This window comes from Gouania willdenowi, chromosome 19 (assembly GCF_900634775.1).
Source record: "Gouania willdenowi chromosome 19, fGouWil2.1, whole genome shotgun sequence".
Taxonomy (NCBI): domain Eukaryota; kingdom Metazoa; phylum Chordata; class Actinopteri; order Blenniiformes; family Gobiesocidae; genus Gouania; species Gouania willdenowi.
Window position 1 is genome coordinate 8,986,573 of NC_041062.1, and position 18,438 is coordinate 9,005,010.

General features: G+C 44.3%; 1 protein-coding gene across 1 annotated transcript; it reads right to left on the bottom strand.

Annotated features, from left to right (window-relative positions):
• Positions 1 to 675: 675 nt before the first annotated feature.
• heatr1 (HEAT repeat containing 1) lies at positions 676 to 18,012 on the bottom strand. The gene is made up of 44 exons (XM_028476817.1): positions 17,930 to 18,012; positions 16,548 to 16,705; positions 16,254 to 16,470; positions 15,715 to 15,856; positions 15,529 to 15,630; positions 14,791 to 14,931; positions 14,361 to 14,703; positions 14,200 to 14,287; positions 13,192 to 13,293; positions 12,996 to 13,110; positions 12,825 to 12,932; positions 12,651 to 12,749; positions 12,187 to 12,275; positions 11,908 to 12,104; positions 11,684 to 11,805; positions 11,417 to 11,620; positions 11,204 to 11,345; positions 10,984 to 11,129; positions 10,669 to 10,858; positions 10,431 to 10,603; positions 9,879 to 10,019; positions 9,427 to 9,642; positions 8,552 to 8,683; positions 8,370 to 8,473; positions 8,148 to 8,288; positions 7,513 to 7,631; positions 7,303 to 7,424; positions 7,093 to 7,221; positions 6,425 to 6,649; positions 6,228 to 6,357; positions 5,977 to 6,146; positions 5,353 to 5,396; positions 5,165 to 5,288; positions 4,942 to 5,082; positions 3,840 to 4,135; positions 3,614 to 3,764; positions 3,354 to 3,527; positions 3,084 to 3,218; positions 2,915 to 3,019; positions 2,649 to 2,811; positions 2,305 to 2,465; positions 1,146 to 1,304; positions 965 to 1,073; positions 676 to 823 (listed from the first exon to the last, which is right to left on the bottom strand). Exons 2-44 carry the CDS (start codon positions 16,681 to 16,683, stop codon positions 735 to 737), a joined length of 6,336 nt encoding a protein of 2,111 aa, XP_028332618.1. The 5' UTR covers positions 16,684 to 16,705; positions 17,930 to 18,012; the 3' UTR covers positions 676 to 734.
• Positions 18,013 to 18,438: the final 426 nt, after the last annotated feature.

An 18,438-nucleotide genomic window follows, 5' to 3' on the forward strand; every position in this document is an offset into this window, starting at 1 on the left:
TGTTTGTAGTTTTATTTCAGAAAGTTTCACTTTTACAGTTACAGTTGGAAACCTTTGTTAATTGAACATCCTAGTTACATTACAGTAACCAAATTAAACTATATCAACTAAGTGAATTAATAAAAATAACCTGTGTAAAGGCTTTTTCAAACTAAAAAATTATCTTGTGAACTTTGTGACCTGTTGACCTGAACCACTGAAAGAATCAGAATCAAGAATCATTATTTCTTGGCAGAAATGCTTTTAAACACTTGCTGTACATTCAGCTGACATAAAAATCTTGTTTTCAAATATGTAGAATAATTGTGAATTTATCAGTAGTAGTAGTAGTTTTAATATTTTAGTTAATTTTTTGCAGGCACCTTTTTTGTCCGTCAAATGTATTTAAAATAAACTAAAATTAAAGAGAGATGTTATTTAACTGTTGAACCTTGTCATAATTTTATTCATTTATATATTTTTTTAAATTGAAAAAAAAAATGTTTATGGTCTTGGTCTTGACTCGGTCTCGGCTCCCGAAAGTCTCGGTGCATTCTGGTCTCGGGCAAGTCTTGGTCTCGGATAGTGCGGTCTTGAACACAACACTACCCCCCCGTGAATTTTAATACACACTGCTGCTCCTCCACACTCTGTGTGTGTGTGTGTGTTACTTTCAGCAATAAACAAACAACCAAACAGAAACATGTAACACTTTATTTATCAAAGCACAACAACAGTGTGTGTGTGTGTGTGTGTTAGAAGTAGCTCTGCAAAGGTTCTCCGAGGATCTTCTCCATCTCCTGAATGACTTTCTGAACCTGCTGCTCCACTTCCTCACACTCATCTGGAAAACACAGTCACATGGTCACATGATCAGTCGCATTGTCGCAAGATCGCAGTCGCATTATCGCTGTCACATTGTCACATGATTGCAGTCGCATTGTTGCAGACACATCATCACATGATCACAGTCACATGGTCTCACCCTCCATCAGCTCTGCGAGGAACGGGACAGTTTCCGGCAGCAGAACCACATAGTTTTCCTTCAGCTTGGCCACCACTCCCAGTAGAACCAGCAGAGAGGAGAAACGCACCTGAGGTCAGAGGTCAGTGTTAACTATGTGTGATGATGCCTGGTCAGGTTCGTGGTGCGTTCAGGCGCTCACCTGTGAGTCGGAGCTGCGAGTCTTCAGCAGGATTTGATAGTTGAGATTCTTCCACAGTGTGTCGTTGGCTGCCGCCGCCGAGAACTGAGCGACACACGGAACCAGATGTTGCGTAACACGCTGACGATAAGAAACCTCACCCCCCACTCTGTTCTCCAACTGCACACACACACAGAGACACACACAGAATGAGAATTTCAGCAACATGGAAACATTCCTTTTAGCTCTCAGAGAGAAGTCTTCAAAATAAAAGTTAGAGTTTTGACTTTAATAAAGAGTGAAAGAAAAGACGCTGCATTTAAATGATAAAATCTCAAGATTTTATCTGCAACACAATTATTCCTAAAGTAATGCATAAACCATTAATCAAACTCACAAAAACCAAGCACATTAGCACCCCCTACTGTTGGAAGATTTGATTGAACTGTTTAAATAAATGCAGCTCTTTATAGCAGTGATTCTCAACCTTTTCAGCTCATAACCCCCAAAATAAAGGTGCTATAATAGTCATAAAGATGTACATCTTTGTTTACATCAGAAATAAAATGGGTTAAACGTGACCAAAAATGGTGAAAAAGGTGGTGAAATGGGACTTTAAAAACCACAGAAATTGGTTAAAAGTTGCCAATTAGAGTGGGGAAAAACTGACAGAAAAACTGATAAAAAGAGTTCAAAGTGTTAATATTAGCTTAAAAGTGGCAAAAAAGATATGAACAATTAGTTTAAACTGGCAAATAATGGGCATGACAAATTGTGAATGTAGTTAAATTGGCAAAAATAAGCATGAAATATGGTGAAAAGACAATAATGGGTCAACATGTGGTGTGAAATGTCTTGAAAGTGGAAAAAAAATGGGCAGAAAAGGCACTGAAATGTGATGGAGAAGTGGTAGAAATGGGAATAATGTAGCAAAAATACATTAAAAGGAGGAAAAATATGACAAGAAAAAGTGATGAAAATAGGTTAAAATATGGCAAGTTTGGTGTAGTTGCAGAAAAAGGGTAAAAAAAAAGCAAATTGCTCAGAGAATATTCTTAGTTTCTTGAAGGCATCTGGTGACCCCCTCCCAGTGTGTCACGACCCCAAATGAGGTCCTAACTCCGAGGCTGAGAACCCCTGCTTTAAATGCTGAACCTGTGATCAATAACTGATCAATGACCTGGTCGACCAGAGGACTCAGCAGGGCGTCGGCTCGCTCTCGGTTCAGGAAGTGATGAGTGTCGTGCAGGAAGAGCTTCTGCATACAATCCAGCACGAACCGTAGCAGGAGACACAATTTGTCCTCGTCGCCGTCAAACAGGACGCCACCGCCGCACTCCTCTGAGACACAAACAACGTGACGGAACCCAGGTTTAGAACAACGTCAAACATACAAATACAAAACGTTATTTTTTGCAGTTACATCCCCAGTACACATGACGTGCTGCTCACCGTTCAGGCTGAAACTAAAGGTTCAGATTGTACTAGCTATAATGGACAGCAGGGGGCAGTAGTGAGACGCACCTGACTGAGACGTGTTGGTTCTGTTTAGAACGTCCACCAAAGGTTTGATGAGATTTCCTGCAAACAGTGAGAAGATTCCTCGCAGACGATCAGACACTACGTCACAGAGTCTGAAGAAGGTCAGGAGACGATCGGAGGAGCTGGATTTACTCCAATCACAGAGCTGACAGACAGACAGTTAGAATCTTAATACTAAATACTTGTTTAACTCTACTTCAAATATATATATATATAAATAAATAATTCCATAAATAAATAAAAGTTACCTTGAAGAAAAGTGGCCTGAACGTGACCTCGGACAGTTTCATCACCATGACAACCAGACAATCAATGATTTCGCCCTCCACAAGCCCCGCCTCCTCCAGGTCAGCCTGCGGAACCAGACGAGTCGTTGAGGAGTTGTTTACCTGCATCAGTCTGTGTGTGTGTGTTCACCTGTCCGTGCTGAGCTCTGAAGTCCAGCGCCGTGAGAAAGAGAGAAGTGAGCTCTGATTGGTGGAAACTCAGCTGCTCTTTGTCCATGTGACCAATGTGTTCTTTGAGGATGCTCATCAGCGCTCCCACCTGGTCCTGGAGGAAAATGTCCGTTACACACATTGTTGATACATCATGTAGCGTGGAAGAATGTGTGTGTGTTTCTTGCTGGTGTGTATGTGTATCACTGACACCACATCCTACTGGCTGTAATGTGTATGCCACACCCACCCTGCCTTCAGGCACCAGGCGGCTGTAGGTCCGGCTGACGGTGGGCAGTAGGACCCTGGGAGGCAGCTGGGATGCCAGAGAGCTCCTCAGGGAGGCCAGAGAAAGGCGGAGCTGTGAGGAGGAGGAGGAGGAGGAGGAGGAGGAAGACTCCAGCAGTCGAGAGAGACGACACACCTTCAGGAGAAGGAAACGAGATGTTTACATCATCATCATCATCATCACCTTAACTACCCTCGGTGTAATGTGTAGTTTGGTCACACCTGTGAGGTGGTGTCCTGCAGGTAGGGGCTGATAAAATGAGGCAGAGTCTCTGTGATTCGCTGCAGGGCGGTGACAGTGCTCAGCAAGTAAATCTCATTGGTCAGGAGCTCCTTCCTGTCGGCGAGCGTGTGCAGCAGGGCTGGCATCAGCCTATAGGAAGAGTCAGAGTGAATCAGGTGTCGGGGGAGAGGCTACGGTACCTTAAAGATGAACCCGCCCACCCACCGTGGTAACTGAGGGATGGCGAGCGCCTTCAGCGCGCCAACCACCTCGGCAACGCAGAGTAAAGCACTTCCTGTCACGTTCTTGTCGTCGTCCGACTCCACGATGACCACGGCTCGTTGCAGCACCGGGACGAATGCCTCCTGGTGGGCGGAGCCAAAGCGGCGGCACAGCAACTTTAGGCTGTAGAGCGCCGTCTGCCTGTTGATGGCCGGCTCCGCCCCCTCTTCAGTGACTTCGCCGTGGCATTTACCCACGATGCCGAGCAGGTCGTCTGCCAGCTGCAGGAGGACCGTCACCTGGGACAGGAAGTGACAAAAGGCATTTAGGGAAAAACACTGTCGAGAATGCTACGCCTGCACTGTGGCTGTTGCCATGGTAACCTAGTTCAGGGGTTCTCAACCTTGGGGTCGTTAAACACTGGGAGGAGGTCACTTCAAGAAACTAAGAATATTTTTTGAACAATTTGAGCCCATTTTTGCTTATTTTTAACCTTTCACTGTGACTACACCAAACTTACCATATTTTACCCTAATATTTTTGCTCCTTTTAATGCATTTTTGCTACATTACTCCCATTTCTACATCAAATTTCAATGCCTTTTTTGCATATTTTTTTCATTTTAAAGACATTTTTGGTACTTATAAACCCTTTCCACCACTTTTCCACCTAATGTCACATGTTGATCCATTATTGTCTTTTCACCATATTTCATGCTTATTTTTGCCAATCTAACCACATTCACCATTTGTCATACCCATTATTTTCCAATTAAAAGTAATTGTTCCAATATTGACACTTTACACTTTTTTTTTACCACTATTAACCAATTTTTATGGTTTTTAAAATCCCATTTCACCACCTTTTCCACAATTTGAGGTCACTTTTAACCCATTTTATTTCTGAATAAAACAAGGATTTAGCTCTAAGATTATTATATAATGTGAAGCAAATGACCATAAACTTCCTTTATAACAGTGGATATTATTCAGATGAATAAATAAATGTGATTATCACAGATTCATAAAACAATGGACCATAAATTTGCTGACTTTATGAATGGGCCCCAAAAAGCTCTCTGTCAGTGTATTGTTGCCATCGTTACCTGTTGCTCCTCCCACTGCGTCCTGTGATGCAGGCGGTTGTTCAGCAGCTCCATGGCCTTCCTCCTCACCGACGGCAGCTCGTTTCCCATCAGCCCTCTGCTGACGGCAATAAAGGAGTCTGAGGGCAGCAGAGCGTTCACCTGCAGGAGCAAAAACAACCACCAGGTGAACAGGAAGTGATGGAAACCAATAGTGTACCCGCCCACTCCTCAGGATGCCTACCTTGTCCAGCACGTCGTACGCTTTATTCAACAGAACTCTCCAGAACTTGGCGGTGAGTTTGGCGGCGTTGTCGTCGACGCAGTGAGCGACGCGGTGGATAAAGCGCAGGATTTCCTCCAACAGCCTGAAACACAAACAACTCTGTGAGACGCTTCGACACACATACACACACAACAGTGCGCACACACCTCTGCTGCAGTGGCTGCAGCTCCAAGTCGTTGGCGTCCGCCACCTGAAACACAGAGCGATCACAAACGTACATAAAGCATGCACAGTGCATAATCCCAATCAAAATAAAAGCACCATCTTTTAATTCTCTAACTTTGTGTTTTTCAACCTTGGGGTCATGACCCCATGTGGGGTCGCCCAGAATTCAAACGAGGTCGCCTGAAATGTCTAGTAATTAGTTAAAATTATTTATCATTTTCAATATAAAATGCCATCACACAATCTCATTGTGTTCTATAATTTCACTTTCTCAAATAATAAATAAATTATATTTTTGTAATTTTTTTTAAAACTATTATTCTTCTTCAAATTAAAACATCGTCACACAATCTCAAACAACTGTATTCTATACTTTCACTTCTTTATATATAAATGTAGTTTAAAAAAAGAATACAGTATAAAAAAGTCTGAGCTGGCGTATCTCATCACTATAGTGCTACTCGTAACACTATATCACAAACACAATCAAAATGTCAATTTTTTTTTTACGTTTCTGGGATCACCAGAAATGTGTGATCACGACCCGACCCGACTGACATCAGCTGAGCGTGTTGATTTGTTCTCCGTTTAAACCTCACACGCACCTTCTCGATGAAGTGGGCGGAGCCAAGCAGCGATGCCATGAAGGACACGCAGAGGAACTTAAAGTGTCGCAGCTCTTTGTCCGTGTGAGTCTCCACGCTGAAGATCAGCTCCTCTGCTGACTCCTCCTCCTTTCTCACCGCTCTCCGTCCTGGAGGACGCTGCGGTGGAGCTGCAGGAGGGGGTGGAGACAGGAGGTGAGTATAAACAAATTGCACAGCGCACAATCGTACAAACGCGTGCCCCGCCTCACCGTTATCTTTGTCTTCAGGAAGATGCAGCAGGAACGACAGGAAGTGCACCAGTGTGTGGAGGATGTCACCCACATCGAAGTGAGCGCACAGAGAAACCCAGAAGTCCACGTCGGCCTCCAAGGCGGCGTCCTGCACAAGGAACACACTGAGAACACGCTCGGGATTTATTACAATCGGAACATGCAGACACACCCACCTTCTCGGAGGCGGAGCCTGTGCTCTGCAGGGCGTGCAGCTTAAATAGGAGGAGCATTAAGACCCAGAGGAAGCGTTCAGGGCCCAGCGTGGTCACGAGCTGCGTGAGAACGGGCAGCCGACGGTGAACGGGCACGTGGGGCAGCGCGTCGGCAAACACGTGCATGATCCTCGTCACCACGGCGACTACGTGATCTGGAGAGCTGCCATCAGCGCGCTGCTGGGCCTGAGGGAGAGGGTCGATAAGCAATAAAAAATACACAAAAGTGACTCAAAAAACATACAACATGACAGAAAAATATACAAAACTGTAACAAAATACACAAAACAATAGAAGAATATACACAACTGCCACACAAATACACAAAGTTACTACAAAAACAAAATATGACAATTAAAATACACAAAATGACAGAAAATTGTACAGAACTGCGACAAAAATACACAACACAGGAATCAAAATGCACAAAAGGACAGAAAAATATACAAAACTGCAACAAAAATACAGAAAATGACAGAAGATATACAAAACTGCAACAAAAATACATAAAATGAGAATAAAATATACAAAACTGCAACAAAAAGTGACTGCCAGTTTTTGTACATTCAGGAACAGATCTATTGGTCATACGTCTGTAACAAATGTATGTGTTAGTTATCAGTGCGGACCTCAATTAGAGCCGGTACGACCGTCTGCAGCGTGCGCTCGATGACCCTGAAGCTGTATGCGTCGTCCAGCCGCAGGATGTTTGCTCCCATGAAGGTGAAGATGGGCATGATGTTGTGGAGAACTTTGTCCTGCAGGCAAACGACAAACAATCACTCACACACACACACACACACACACACACACACAGAATACTCTGACCCGTGACTCACAGGGAAAATGGCGGCGACAGCTCCGAGCAGCAGCAGGGCGTGGTGATGCGTTTGAGGGACGTCGGACGTTCGAACGCACTGAACAACCAGTTCCACGCTGAACTTCTCCTCATCCAAGATGTCTACACAACACACACACACACGTTATCCAAAAATACGCACACTTATTTGCATACAACCCTGTCCCCACTGTCTCTAGGCTCCTCCCACCTGCAGCTATAGCTCTGCCCTCAGCCGACAATCGCTGACAGATGTTGAACAAACCGCCAAGAAGAAGCTGTTTGGTGTACTCCATGTTGGTGAGGTCATCAGAGCAGGGCTCCATACTCCTAATAAACACACAAACTTTCATTACCAAGGTAACAGACTCTGTTGCAATAGTGACAAACTCACTTGTAGACCTCAAAACTCTGGATTAAGTCCGAGTTCTGGTTTGTCACGATGTCTTCAAATTCAGTGTTTTGTTGTGTGTGGTGTGTTTTTATGTTGTGCGTTGTTGTCTCGTTTTTATGTTGTGCATTGTTTTTATGTTGTGCGTTCTGTTGTGTTGTTTTTATGTTGTACGTTCTGTTGTGGTCTTGTGTGTTTGTTATTTTTAATATGTGCATTCTGTTGTGGTGTTGTGTGTTTGTTGTTTTTATGTTGCGCGTTCTATTGTGGTGTGTGTTTGTTTTTATGTTGTGCGTTCTGTTGTGGTGTTGTGTTTGTTGTTTTTATGATGTATGTTTTTGGGGTGTTTGTTGTGGTATTGTAATGTGTTGTCTTTGTGTTACAATGTGGTGTTGTGTGTTGTTCTGCATTTGATTGGGTGTTGTGTGTGCACATGCATGTGCACGTTGTGTTACCGTTGTAACAGTGTGAACAGAACCGGAACCAGCGTCTGGATGTTCTGCAGTTTCTTCTTGTGCTGCAGCAGCTCCAGGATCAGAGTGACTCTGCGCCAGGGAACAGCGCCCCCATCTGGAGCCGCTTCCTCCTGTGCTTTCCTGAGGAGGTGTCGGACGTGTCAGAGCTACAAGCTATTCAGCTAACAAGCTAACAACTAACCAGGCGGTGTGTGCTCGTACCTCTGAGTAAGACGGCTGCGGCGCGTCTGCTGCACCGTGGCACAGACTTTGCTCTTCTCTGGGGGAGCGAGCTCATTGGCTACCAGCCGACCGTCAACAGAAATCTGCTCCAACAGAAGGTACCGCACCATGAGAACCAGAGCTTTAAAACCAGTTCAACACCAAGCGAGTCCCAGTCTCACCCGTTTAAAGACGCTGCTGACAGTGTTGGACAACAGCGGGTCGCGGCTCTCCTTCAGCAGGTCAAAAAGCACCGTCAAAAGCTGCTGCTGCACCTTCTCGTCTCCCAGCGCTGAGAAGAAGGCTTTGGTGATCTGCACACAAGAAGAAATGGAACTAACCTCAGGAGGAACAACTTTAAATGTCCCTAGCCCAGCAATATTAGGCAAAATCATGACATTTTTGTGTTTCTTTCCCAGTCAAAATCAAGAAATCCAAGATGGCCACCATCAGTATTTGCCGATTTGGATATTTTGTCATGACTTTGGTTCTATATGACATAGAAGCATGATCTCAGTGGGGAATTATAGGTTTTCAGAGTCAAGGAATTCAATAACAAATCTTAAAATACCATAAATTGCACTCAGAGCAACACCCAAGATGACCGCCATCCATATTGTGAACTTCTTACCATAACTCTGGTTGTTAGATGTAGAAACATGATCTTTGAGGCAAAATGTAGGTTTTTTGGGGACATGGATTATCACGAAATAGCTTAAAGTAGTCCATCTAAGGTTAATTTCCAAGTGTAAATATTGATATATAACACTGTTTCTTTTCTTTTATGTAATTATGTTGTTTTTGAAACTTACAGCGAAAGGAGGGTGATTTGAAATTCAAAGGAAGAAATATTAGTTCTCTGTACTCCAGGTTTATCTTTATTTATTTATATAATTTGTCTGTGAGTATTGTTTTAAGAAAGAGGAATCGTAAAGACCACATTCATATATTTACTTTATTTTTTCATCTGTCAAATTGTGTTGCGTGCCACCCTTTGTAAATTTTGTGAGATTGTTCAAACAAAAAAACAGAAAAATAAAGTTCTGCACATCTTCACCTGCTCTAACGCCGTCAGCTGACTGCTCTGGGTTTTCACCGCTCGGAGGAAAAGCTCCAGGCAGCTTTGCTCCTTCAGCAGCGGCGCAGACGCATCATCAAACTTCCTCAACACGAGGCGCAGCAGCCGAGCCTCGGACGGTAGTGACGCCGGAGAGTCCAGTGAGCCGAGCTGCAGCAGCACATCCAGCAGCGGGAGGACAGCAGCCAGGACGTCCTGTGAGACATAAGACACAACACATTACAAAATAAAACCACTTTCTATTTTAATAAGATACATAATTACAAAATGAAAGCTTCTCCTACTTTAATAAGATACATATTTACAAAAACAGGAACTCCTACTTTAATAATAAAATAAAATATTTGCAAAAATAAAAGCATCTCCAAAAAAATGTGTTACGCAAGTTGACAATATAATTACAAACTAAAGAGAGGAAGTGAGCAGCTCACCTGACCGCTGACGTGTCTCAGCGTCTCCAGTAGGGCGGTGGCGGTGTACGACGGGCAGGATGGATTAACCACACTCTTTAGCAGCTGCTGCAGCGATGCCTGCGCCTTCCTGTGCGGCTCGGCGTGGAGCGCTCCGAGGGCCTGACGACAGGAAACAGTGTGAAAATTACAAAATAAGATAATAATTCTAATGCAACCAAGGGTAACTTGGTGTCAAAAAAGACCCGAGTTTATTAATAAAACACGAACTCTCTCCCTTTTTCAAAATAAAAGTGGGAGATGGGGCTAAAGGTTATTCCATAATTAACGAGGTGCTCAGAATCAGAACTACTTCATTTATCCCAAGGGGAAATGACTGATATAGAGGTTCAAGAAATATTACAAATAAAAAGAGTAAACACTAAACAAAGACAGAGAAAGAAAAATTTACATAATTAAGTAAAAAAAACTGGATACAAGTGCACACATTATAGTAGAAAAAATTAAATAAGCTAAAAATAATAATACAAATGTACACATAATACAGATATATACAAGAATAAAAAATCTCACCGTGCTCAGGTATGACGGGTCGGCCTCGATCTCCTCCTGGTTCCTCAGGAGCCGCTCTGTGATTGGCTGGAAGGGGGAAGAGCTGGCTCCTGATAGGCTCTGCAAAACGTGAAGCCCCGCCCTCCGGACGTCCCGAACAGAAGATGAGAGACAACATAACAGACATGGAAACACTGACACACACAAACAGTGAGATTTGAGCACAGTAAACACGTGTGTGTGTGTGTGTTTCTCTCACCTGGTGTGTTGTTTATCAGCTCGGTCAAAGTTTCGCATGTTTGCGCATTCAGCAACTCTCGTCCGACGATCAGCGCTCGGGTCTGAAGGACGGCATCCACCTTCAGCTCCTGGTGGTCTCCATGGTACCCGTCCCACCCCCACAGCACACACAGTAACCTGATGAGGGTCGGAGCGTCTGGGAGGTGAACCTGAACGCATCACAGGAGAAAAACACGTTATTTAAGAGTGAAAGCGTATATTTAGGAATGGTCTCACAAAAAAAAGTAATTTCAAAATAAAACAGTATGAGCTGAGCTCCTTTAGCACCGCCCACCTGAACCAGCAACTTCATCAGATCTCTGCTGTGATTGGCTGTCGGTCCCTGAGAGTGAACCATCAACACAGAGAACAGACGACTCAGCAGAACCAGATAACAGCAGGAGTTAGAGTCCATCTTCTCCAGGTTCCACCACTGCTCACCTACACACACACACAGGTGTTGACAATGTCACAGGTCTCTCACACAGGAGTGGGCGTGGTCACTGTGGTGTCACCTTTGAAGGGGGCGTGGTCACAGCTGAGGGCAGAGATAAAGTCTCTGAGTAGAAACATCAGGACGGAGGAAAAGTGTCCATCATCACATCTGCTCAGATACAGGGTCAGAGCCTCTGGGAAGGAGGCGGAGCCTACGCACACCTGAGGAATACACACATTCCTGAGTAATACACGCTCTCACACACACCTGAGTAACACACTCTTACACACACCTGCCCCGTGTGGTGCTCCACCCCTCCCAGCTCCATCAGGGGGCGCTCCATCAGGGCGTAGAGCCTCTGAGCACTCATCAGGTGGTGGGTGGAGCTTAGCTGACGGAGGCCCAGCGCCAAAGTGTGACTCAGAACTAGGAAAGCCGCTCGCTGTCGGAGGGCGGAGCTTCTCTGTTCCTCCACCAACAGCGCCAGGTTCTCCATCTGCGAGGGGGGGGGGGCTGTCAGCTGACAAGTCTGAAACCTATACAACAGCTGTAAACTCACAGCGTGGCGGCGGCTGAACAGATCCATTTCTTTCAGGTTCTCCGTCAGTCTGACCACGAGACGTTCGTTCACTGAGCCGATGAAGTCGGGCTCATCGCTCGTCTTCATCAACAGCTCCAGCTCTGAGGACAAGCACGAGAGGAAGGTTCAAAGGTCCCACATTTCTATTTACAGCACGCGGCCGTCTGAACAGAGCTTTTATTGTGAAGGGCATTTAGCGTTACCCTCCGCCCACTTCCAGGTGAGGGGGTGTCGGGCAATGACGGAGCAGCGAGCAACGCACACGGACACATTCGGACGCACTGAAGTGACGACCAGGAACGGCAGCAGCTTCCAAAACGCCTTCTGCTCCAGCTCAGCGTCTGCGTTTCCCAACCGAGGGTCGGACAGTAAATGCACTGCCTCCGTCAGCGCGGGTAGCCTAAAGAACATAAAGCAGCACTCAGAGTTACAGACTGTCCGTGAAGGTATCAAGGGGAAGGTGGCGATTATAGTTCACTGACCAGCGGTCGTTATTTGGCACGTCAGCTTTATGCAGCAGGGTCAGTAAACACATCATGACGTCTTCAGGGTCCAACGTGTCCAACAGCGTCTGAGAGACAAAGGTCAGCGGGCGACGGCGTTACAGAGAATACACGCTAATGCTGTGTGATATAAAAACATCTACAATACTACATATAACATATCTACATATAACCCTCTATCTTTTATATCACTCATTTAATGTGTGTGTAATCATCATCGCAGTTTATCTGAGATATAGGAAAAGGTCATGATACCAATTTATTCATAGAAACAATTTCTATATATAATAAAAATTATAATGAATAGCAAGTTTCCATTAATTTTATGTAATTTTAAGGAAGGAAAATAACTATATCCGGATATAATTCATAATTTTCTCCATATCGCACAGCACTACTACACGGAGTGTCAGTGAACGCATCACAGCATGAGGGCGACTCACCTGCAGCGCGCTGATGGCGGCGTTCACCACCGCCGGCTCTTCGTCCTTCACACGCTGCAGGACGGCGTCCTTTAGGAATGCCCCGTCCAGACTGTGCTGCTGTAGAGCAAACCACGTGGATCGTTAGCATGTGTGCGCATGTCACTTCCTGTGCACAGGGGTTGAAGGTTGTACCTGTGCGGATGTCACAAGATCGTTGAGGTGCTGCACGGCAGACAAACGCACGGAGGGCTGGGGGTGATTCAGGCTGAGCAGCAGAGACGTGTCCGAGTCCCCGAGAATCTGCAGACAGAGACAGAGTCAGAGCAGGACCGGGTCAGTCCTAGTTCTGGGTCGGAGACTCACCTGGTGCTTCCCACTGCTCGTGGTCAAACACAGGAAACGGTGGAATAGTCGTCTCCGCTGGGCGCTGCCGCCTGTCACGTGACCCTGGAGAACACGGTCCAGAGCGCCGCAGTACCTGAGGGGCGAGAGGTGAGTCCAGGTGAGTCCACACAAATCCACCTGATGGACATCCTTCCCCAGGAGGACCAGGACTTACCTGGACTCCAGGAGGCGGATCAGGGGCCGCAGATGCTCATCCAGCACAGACAGGGTCTCCTCTGAAGGCTCCGACTGAGCCAGGTACTGGTCCAGGAACCACCTGAGAGACCAGAACCAGCAGAAGCACTAGTTTAAAGGGGGGGTGCAACACTTCCACTAGTGATCGTTATATTCGGTGACTCTTTCAAGGTTCTCAACCTTGCGGTCTGGACCCCATTTGGGGTCACAAGACACTGGGAGGGGGTCGCCAGATGCCTTCAAGAAACCAAGTATATTTTCTGAACAATTTGAGCCCATTTTTTGCTTTACTTGCCATATTTTAACCTAATTTCATCACTTTTTCTTGCCATATTTTTGCTTACTTCCGTTTCTGCCACTTCATCAAATTTCAATGCCTTTTCTGCATATTTTTTTAACTTTTAAGTTCATCGCCGTAGTGAAATTCTTCTCTGCATTTGAACCAATTTTCATCTAGGCGTAGCAGTGGGCTGCCCAGAGAGCAGATGAATTGAGGGCAATGGACTTGCTCAAAATCTCACAGTGATAACGCGTGAGATTCGAACTGGTGACCCTCCAATTTAGCCACAATCACAATTTGTCATGCTCATTATTGAGACTTTGAACTGTATTTACCACATTTTTTTGTCTGTTTTTGTCCACTCTTAAAATCCCATTTCACCACCTTTTCCACCATTTTTGGTCACTTTTGACCCTTTTTTATTTCTGATTAAAACAAGGATTTACATCTTTATTCATGACTATATACTATGGCCCAAATAATAGTAAACTTCCTGGATAACAGTGGATATTATTCAGATGAATAAATAAATATGATTATCACAGATTCAAAGAACAATGGACCATTATTTTGCTGACTTTATGGATGGGCCCCAAAAATCTCTCCCCTTTATTCCCCCTTATAGATGGTCCTGTCCCTCGTCTCTGGCACCTTTATTATGAGAACCACTGGTCCAAAGTAGAGGGCTGGTCTGGATCTGGTTCTTACCGGCCCGTGTCCTGGTCCAAGTCTTTGTTCAGAGGAACGAGCTCCAGGATGGCGTGCAGCGTGTTGACCTGTTCTGACGGTGTCTCACCTGTGACACACACACAGCATCCGGTCACCTCTCACAGCTCCCACCTCATGTGGTTCTGTAGTTCTGCTCCTACCTGGGTCAGTGGTGAACTGGTGATGGACCAGGTAAGGCAGCAGGTACCGCAGCACAGGGCTCACATCGTGGACGGACGCCATATCCCTCAGGGTGGAGGCCAGCGTAGGCACAGAACAGAGAATGGGCACCGCACGGGGCCCGACCACCCCCTCCTGGCTCTGCAGCAGCACGGTGAGGCAGCCCAGCCCTTCCTGGACCAGAACCGGCTCCTTGAGCAAGGACTTGCTCACCTGGCAGATCAGAACGTCCACGAGCATGGCCTCTAGGACCACCTTCACCGCCAGCTGACACACCAGCATGTAGGAGGCGGCCCTGTAGTCCATCAGAGATGAATTCAGGCCCTGAAGGCAGAACCAGGAACCGGGTCAGAACATAAAGCTACTGATATAAACCAGGATGGACCGTGGCACTAATCTAATGATATATACCCGCTGGATGTACGGCAGCAGTTTGGACACAAGAGCATCCGACACTCGATCTACGGCATCCAGGGCGGAGACCAGGGTGGAGGCATAGAAGGAGAAGACCACTCTGAGCTGAGAGCAGCTCCCCCAGACCCCTGAGTACGCCTGAGAGGGGGGCGACAGATCCTCTGAACCCATTCACTCATTCATAACGCTCACATTAATCAGTATGTGTGTGTGTGTGTGTGTGTGTGTGTGTAGGAATGTATTCAGATTATGCTTCAAAGTTTTGGTCCAGCCCAGCAGGTGGCACTATCTCTTTAAAATAAAAAAGTATATTAATTTAACTTTAACTGAATTTATCATTTTAATTTATCATACATTAACTTATCCTGATGTAACTTAATTAACCTATTCTGACTTAGAATGTTTTATCTGAACTTAACGGATTCTAAGCTAGTTATTCTAAATTAATCCATCCTAAATTAAGTCATTTTATTGTCACTTCATTATCTTAACTTAAATTATTGATGCTCGTCTTATCCTGAAATACATGTATCAACCTATCCTAACTTAAGTTATTTTAACCTAACTTAGTTATTCTAAATTTGTTAGCCTTCAATAATCTTCAATCTGACTTCAATAATTCTAGTTTATCTTATCCTAACTTAATTTATCCAACCTGAACATATACTGGCATAACTTATTTAACGTATCCTAACTGAAGTTATTTGTGTGTGTGTGTGTGTGTGTGTGTCTGACCTCCACTGAGTGAGTCACAGACGAGCACAGGAAGTCCATGAAGCTCAGGTCAGAGTAACAGTGAGTGATCAGAGCGCCTCGGGACAGCGGCACGCCGGGTTTCTGCAACAGCACACGGCTTCGTTAGGGGTCAGAGGTCGGGGGGGGGGGGGGCAGAGGTCAGGGATAGATGGGGGGGCGCCAGACCTGCAGTGGGTACAGCCAGTTCCAGCGACTGGAGGTGTCTTTGATGTTGAGCAGCTGAAGGACTCTGACGAAGACTTTTGTGTCGTGATAGGGAAGAGCGCACGCCATCAGACTGTCAGTGTTATACAGCTGGATGTGAAAACTACACACACACACACACACACACACACACACACACACACACACACACACACACACACACACACACACACACACACACACACACACACACACACACACACACACACACACAAAACAAAAATAATGGAAGGAATATGAAATAGCCGCTGCATTTATATGTTAAAAATATTATAATATTAAATCTAAATGATAAATCTCAATGTTAAATCTAAATGTCACGGGAGAAACTAAATAATTAGCAAATATGCCAATAATGCTAATAATTTACCGGAAGTACCAAAATAAAAGCTCATTGATACGAAATGTGGTTTGTTGCTTAATGTTGCAAAAAGTTGCTGCTACAGTTATTTTAGCATGCACAACTTTACAATCAGCGCCCTATGTGTGTGTGTGTGTACCGATGGATCAGCCACTCTAAGCACTTCTGCGCCGGCTTTAACAGGAAGTAGGGACAAAGGCGGGACAGGAAGAGCCTAATTCCCGCGTCCAGCTTGTCGTTGACCTCTTTCGAATGGACGCTGCGCTCCAGGGTGAGTGATGATTGGCTGAACAGCGTGTCCTGAAACTCCAGGAACAACGGTTCGATGCCCAACAGCTCCTCCAATCCCGTGCAGCCTGGACAAAAGGGGGGCGGGACTAAGGTTTGATCACCTGTGTGTGTGATTGGCTAACTGTTTGGACCGCTCTCTCACCGATGTCGTAGAAGGTGGAGCGGGCCATCGTCGCGGCATCTTTGGGGTCAAAGAGCAGCGAGGCATTATCACGGCAAAGGTGGGAGGTGCTCTGAGGGAGGGCGAGACGCTTCAACTGCAGCGCCAACGACGACATGATGTTTACCTGAGGGAGACAACTGGAAACACAGACAGGGGGTGGAGTTAGGTTGTCTCTACAGATGTGTTTTAAATCATTGTTTCTCAAATGGGGGTACATGTACCCCTTGGGGTGTGCGATGGCACTACAGGGGGTACTTGAGAGAAAGAGAGGAAAATTAACCAAAAAAAAAAAACATTAAAAATATGGGGTTTTACAATGTTTATTTTTAGTTAAAAATCCCAATTATCAGCAACTCACAAAACAATGACAAAAACACACAAATAAGAGAAAATATATACTGAATAATAAAAAGAATAGACAAACGACGACAAAATAAACAAAATGACAATAAAAATGTTCTTGATTAGAACATGAACTCAAAATACTAAGGTCGGTGTTTGTCCTACATTAGGAGGGAGATGACTGTAAATGATAAAAACTTAAGAAATAAATGTTTTCAGGAGGCACTAAATACTGTTTCATTCCACTTAAAATTTGTAAAATGAGATTCTTTAAAATATGTTATCACTCATTCATTCCATCATTATGTTTTTATTACAAATATATACTGCTCCAGGGTCAACTTTGTGTTTTTATTTTTAATATCTTACTATTTTAAAACCTTTTAACCTCCAGTTTTAGACTTTTCTTGCTGCCTTTGCATCTTTTAGCATAAAAGCACTTTGATTTGTGTTCAAATAATTTTCTTTGGTATGTGTACTTTTGTTTTGTTTCCATTTATTATTGTTGGTATTATTATAATAAATATTTACTTATTTATAGTATTTTCATTACCATAAATATGTCTTTCAGAGAACATCCCAAACATGGAAATGACCTTTCTGTAGGTTAACAGTTTGATAATGACACATAATTAAGGCCAAAGGTCAAAGAAGATATTTAAAAATACTTAAATCACATTACAAGTATTGAGTGCAGTTTAACAGGAATGTTAAATATTGCGTTTTCTTAATGGAGTCCGTAATTAGATCACAAACGATCAGTCTGCAAATGTTAATTACACACAGCTTTCACAGGGTTAACTGTTCTCACTGTAAACGAAATAACAACACGACTAAGTTATGATAAACCCGGTTTGTTATGGTTAACCGGGTTAGTTGTTGTTGTTGTGTTTGCTAACTGGGTTAGCTACGGCTCGTGCTATCGTGATCTTCCCGCGGTTCCTCGCGCACTCCGGGTCATAAACAAAGTTTAATAAACGTATTCAGAGAAATAATTTTATAATAATTTCCACACTGACCTGATTGCACGCACACGTGGGGACACAGCACGATCTGAGAGCCACTTCCTGGTTCCGAGTCACGTGTGTTTTTCGTCTTTGACAGAGATGAGATGGTTCCCCCTCCGACCTCTTCGTCTTCGTCTTTTTTGGGACACTATTCTCCTTTTACTGTACAGCACTTTATTTCCACAGCTACCTTTACTTTATTTGAACTATGTTTGTTTCTTAGATAAAAATGTATGAATACATTCATTAAATCGGCATTTAAATAAACCATTCTGCTTTTCCTTTCAAAATAAACTATATTAGGTGTTTGCTAATCGCTCCAAAAGCTAAATGAATCAATTTCAAACTGTTGGATTTCTGGTTAGGATTTGGGTTTTTGGCTTATTGAGTTTTGTTTGAAAAGAAAGGACAAAGGTGATTTTTATTGTCACTTTTTTTAATTCTGAGTATAGATATATTCAAAAACAGCCGTTTTTTATTTATTTTTTTTTTACATTTTCTAAATGACTTAAAAATAAGTT

Coding starts and splice junctions, on each gene's coding strand:
- heatr1 (XM_028476817.1), bottom strand. CDS start 16,683: ATGTCGTCGTTGGCGCTGCAGTTGAAGCGTCTCGCCCTCCCTCAGAGC. Junction 7,425..7,512: donor GGGCAGAGCTATAGCTGCAG/GTGGGAGGAGCC, acceptor TGTGTTGTGTAG/ACATCTTGGATGAGGAGAAG. Junction 6,358..6,424: donor CAGGCTCCGCCTCCGAGAAG/GTGGGTGTGTCT, acceptor TTCCTTGTGCAG/GACGCCGCCTTGGAGGCCGA.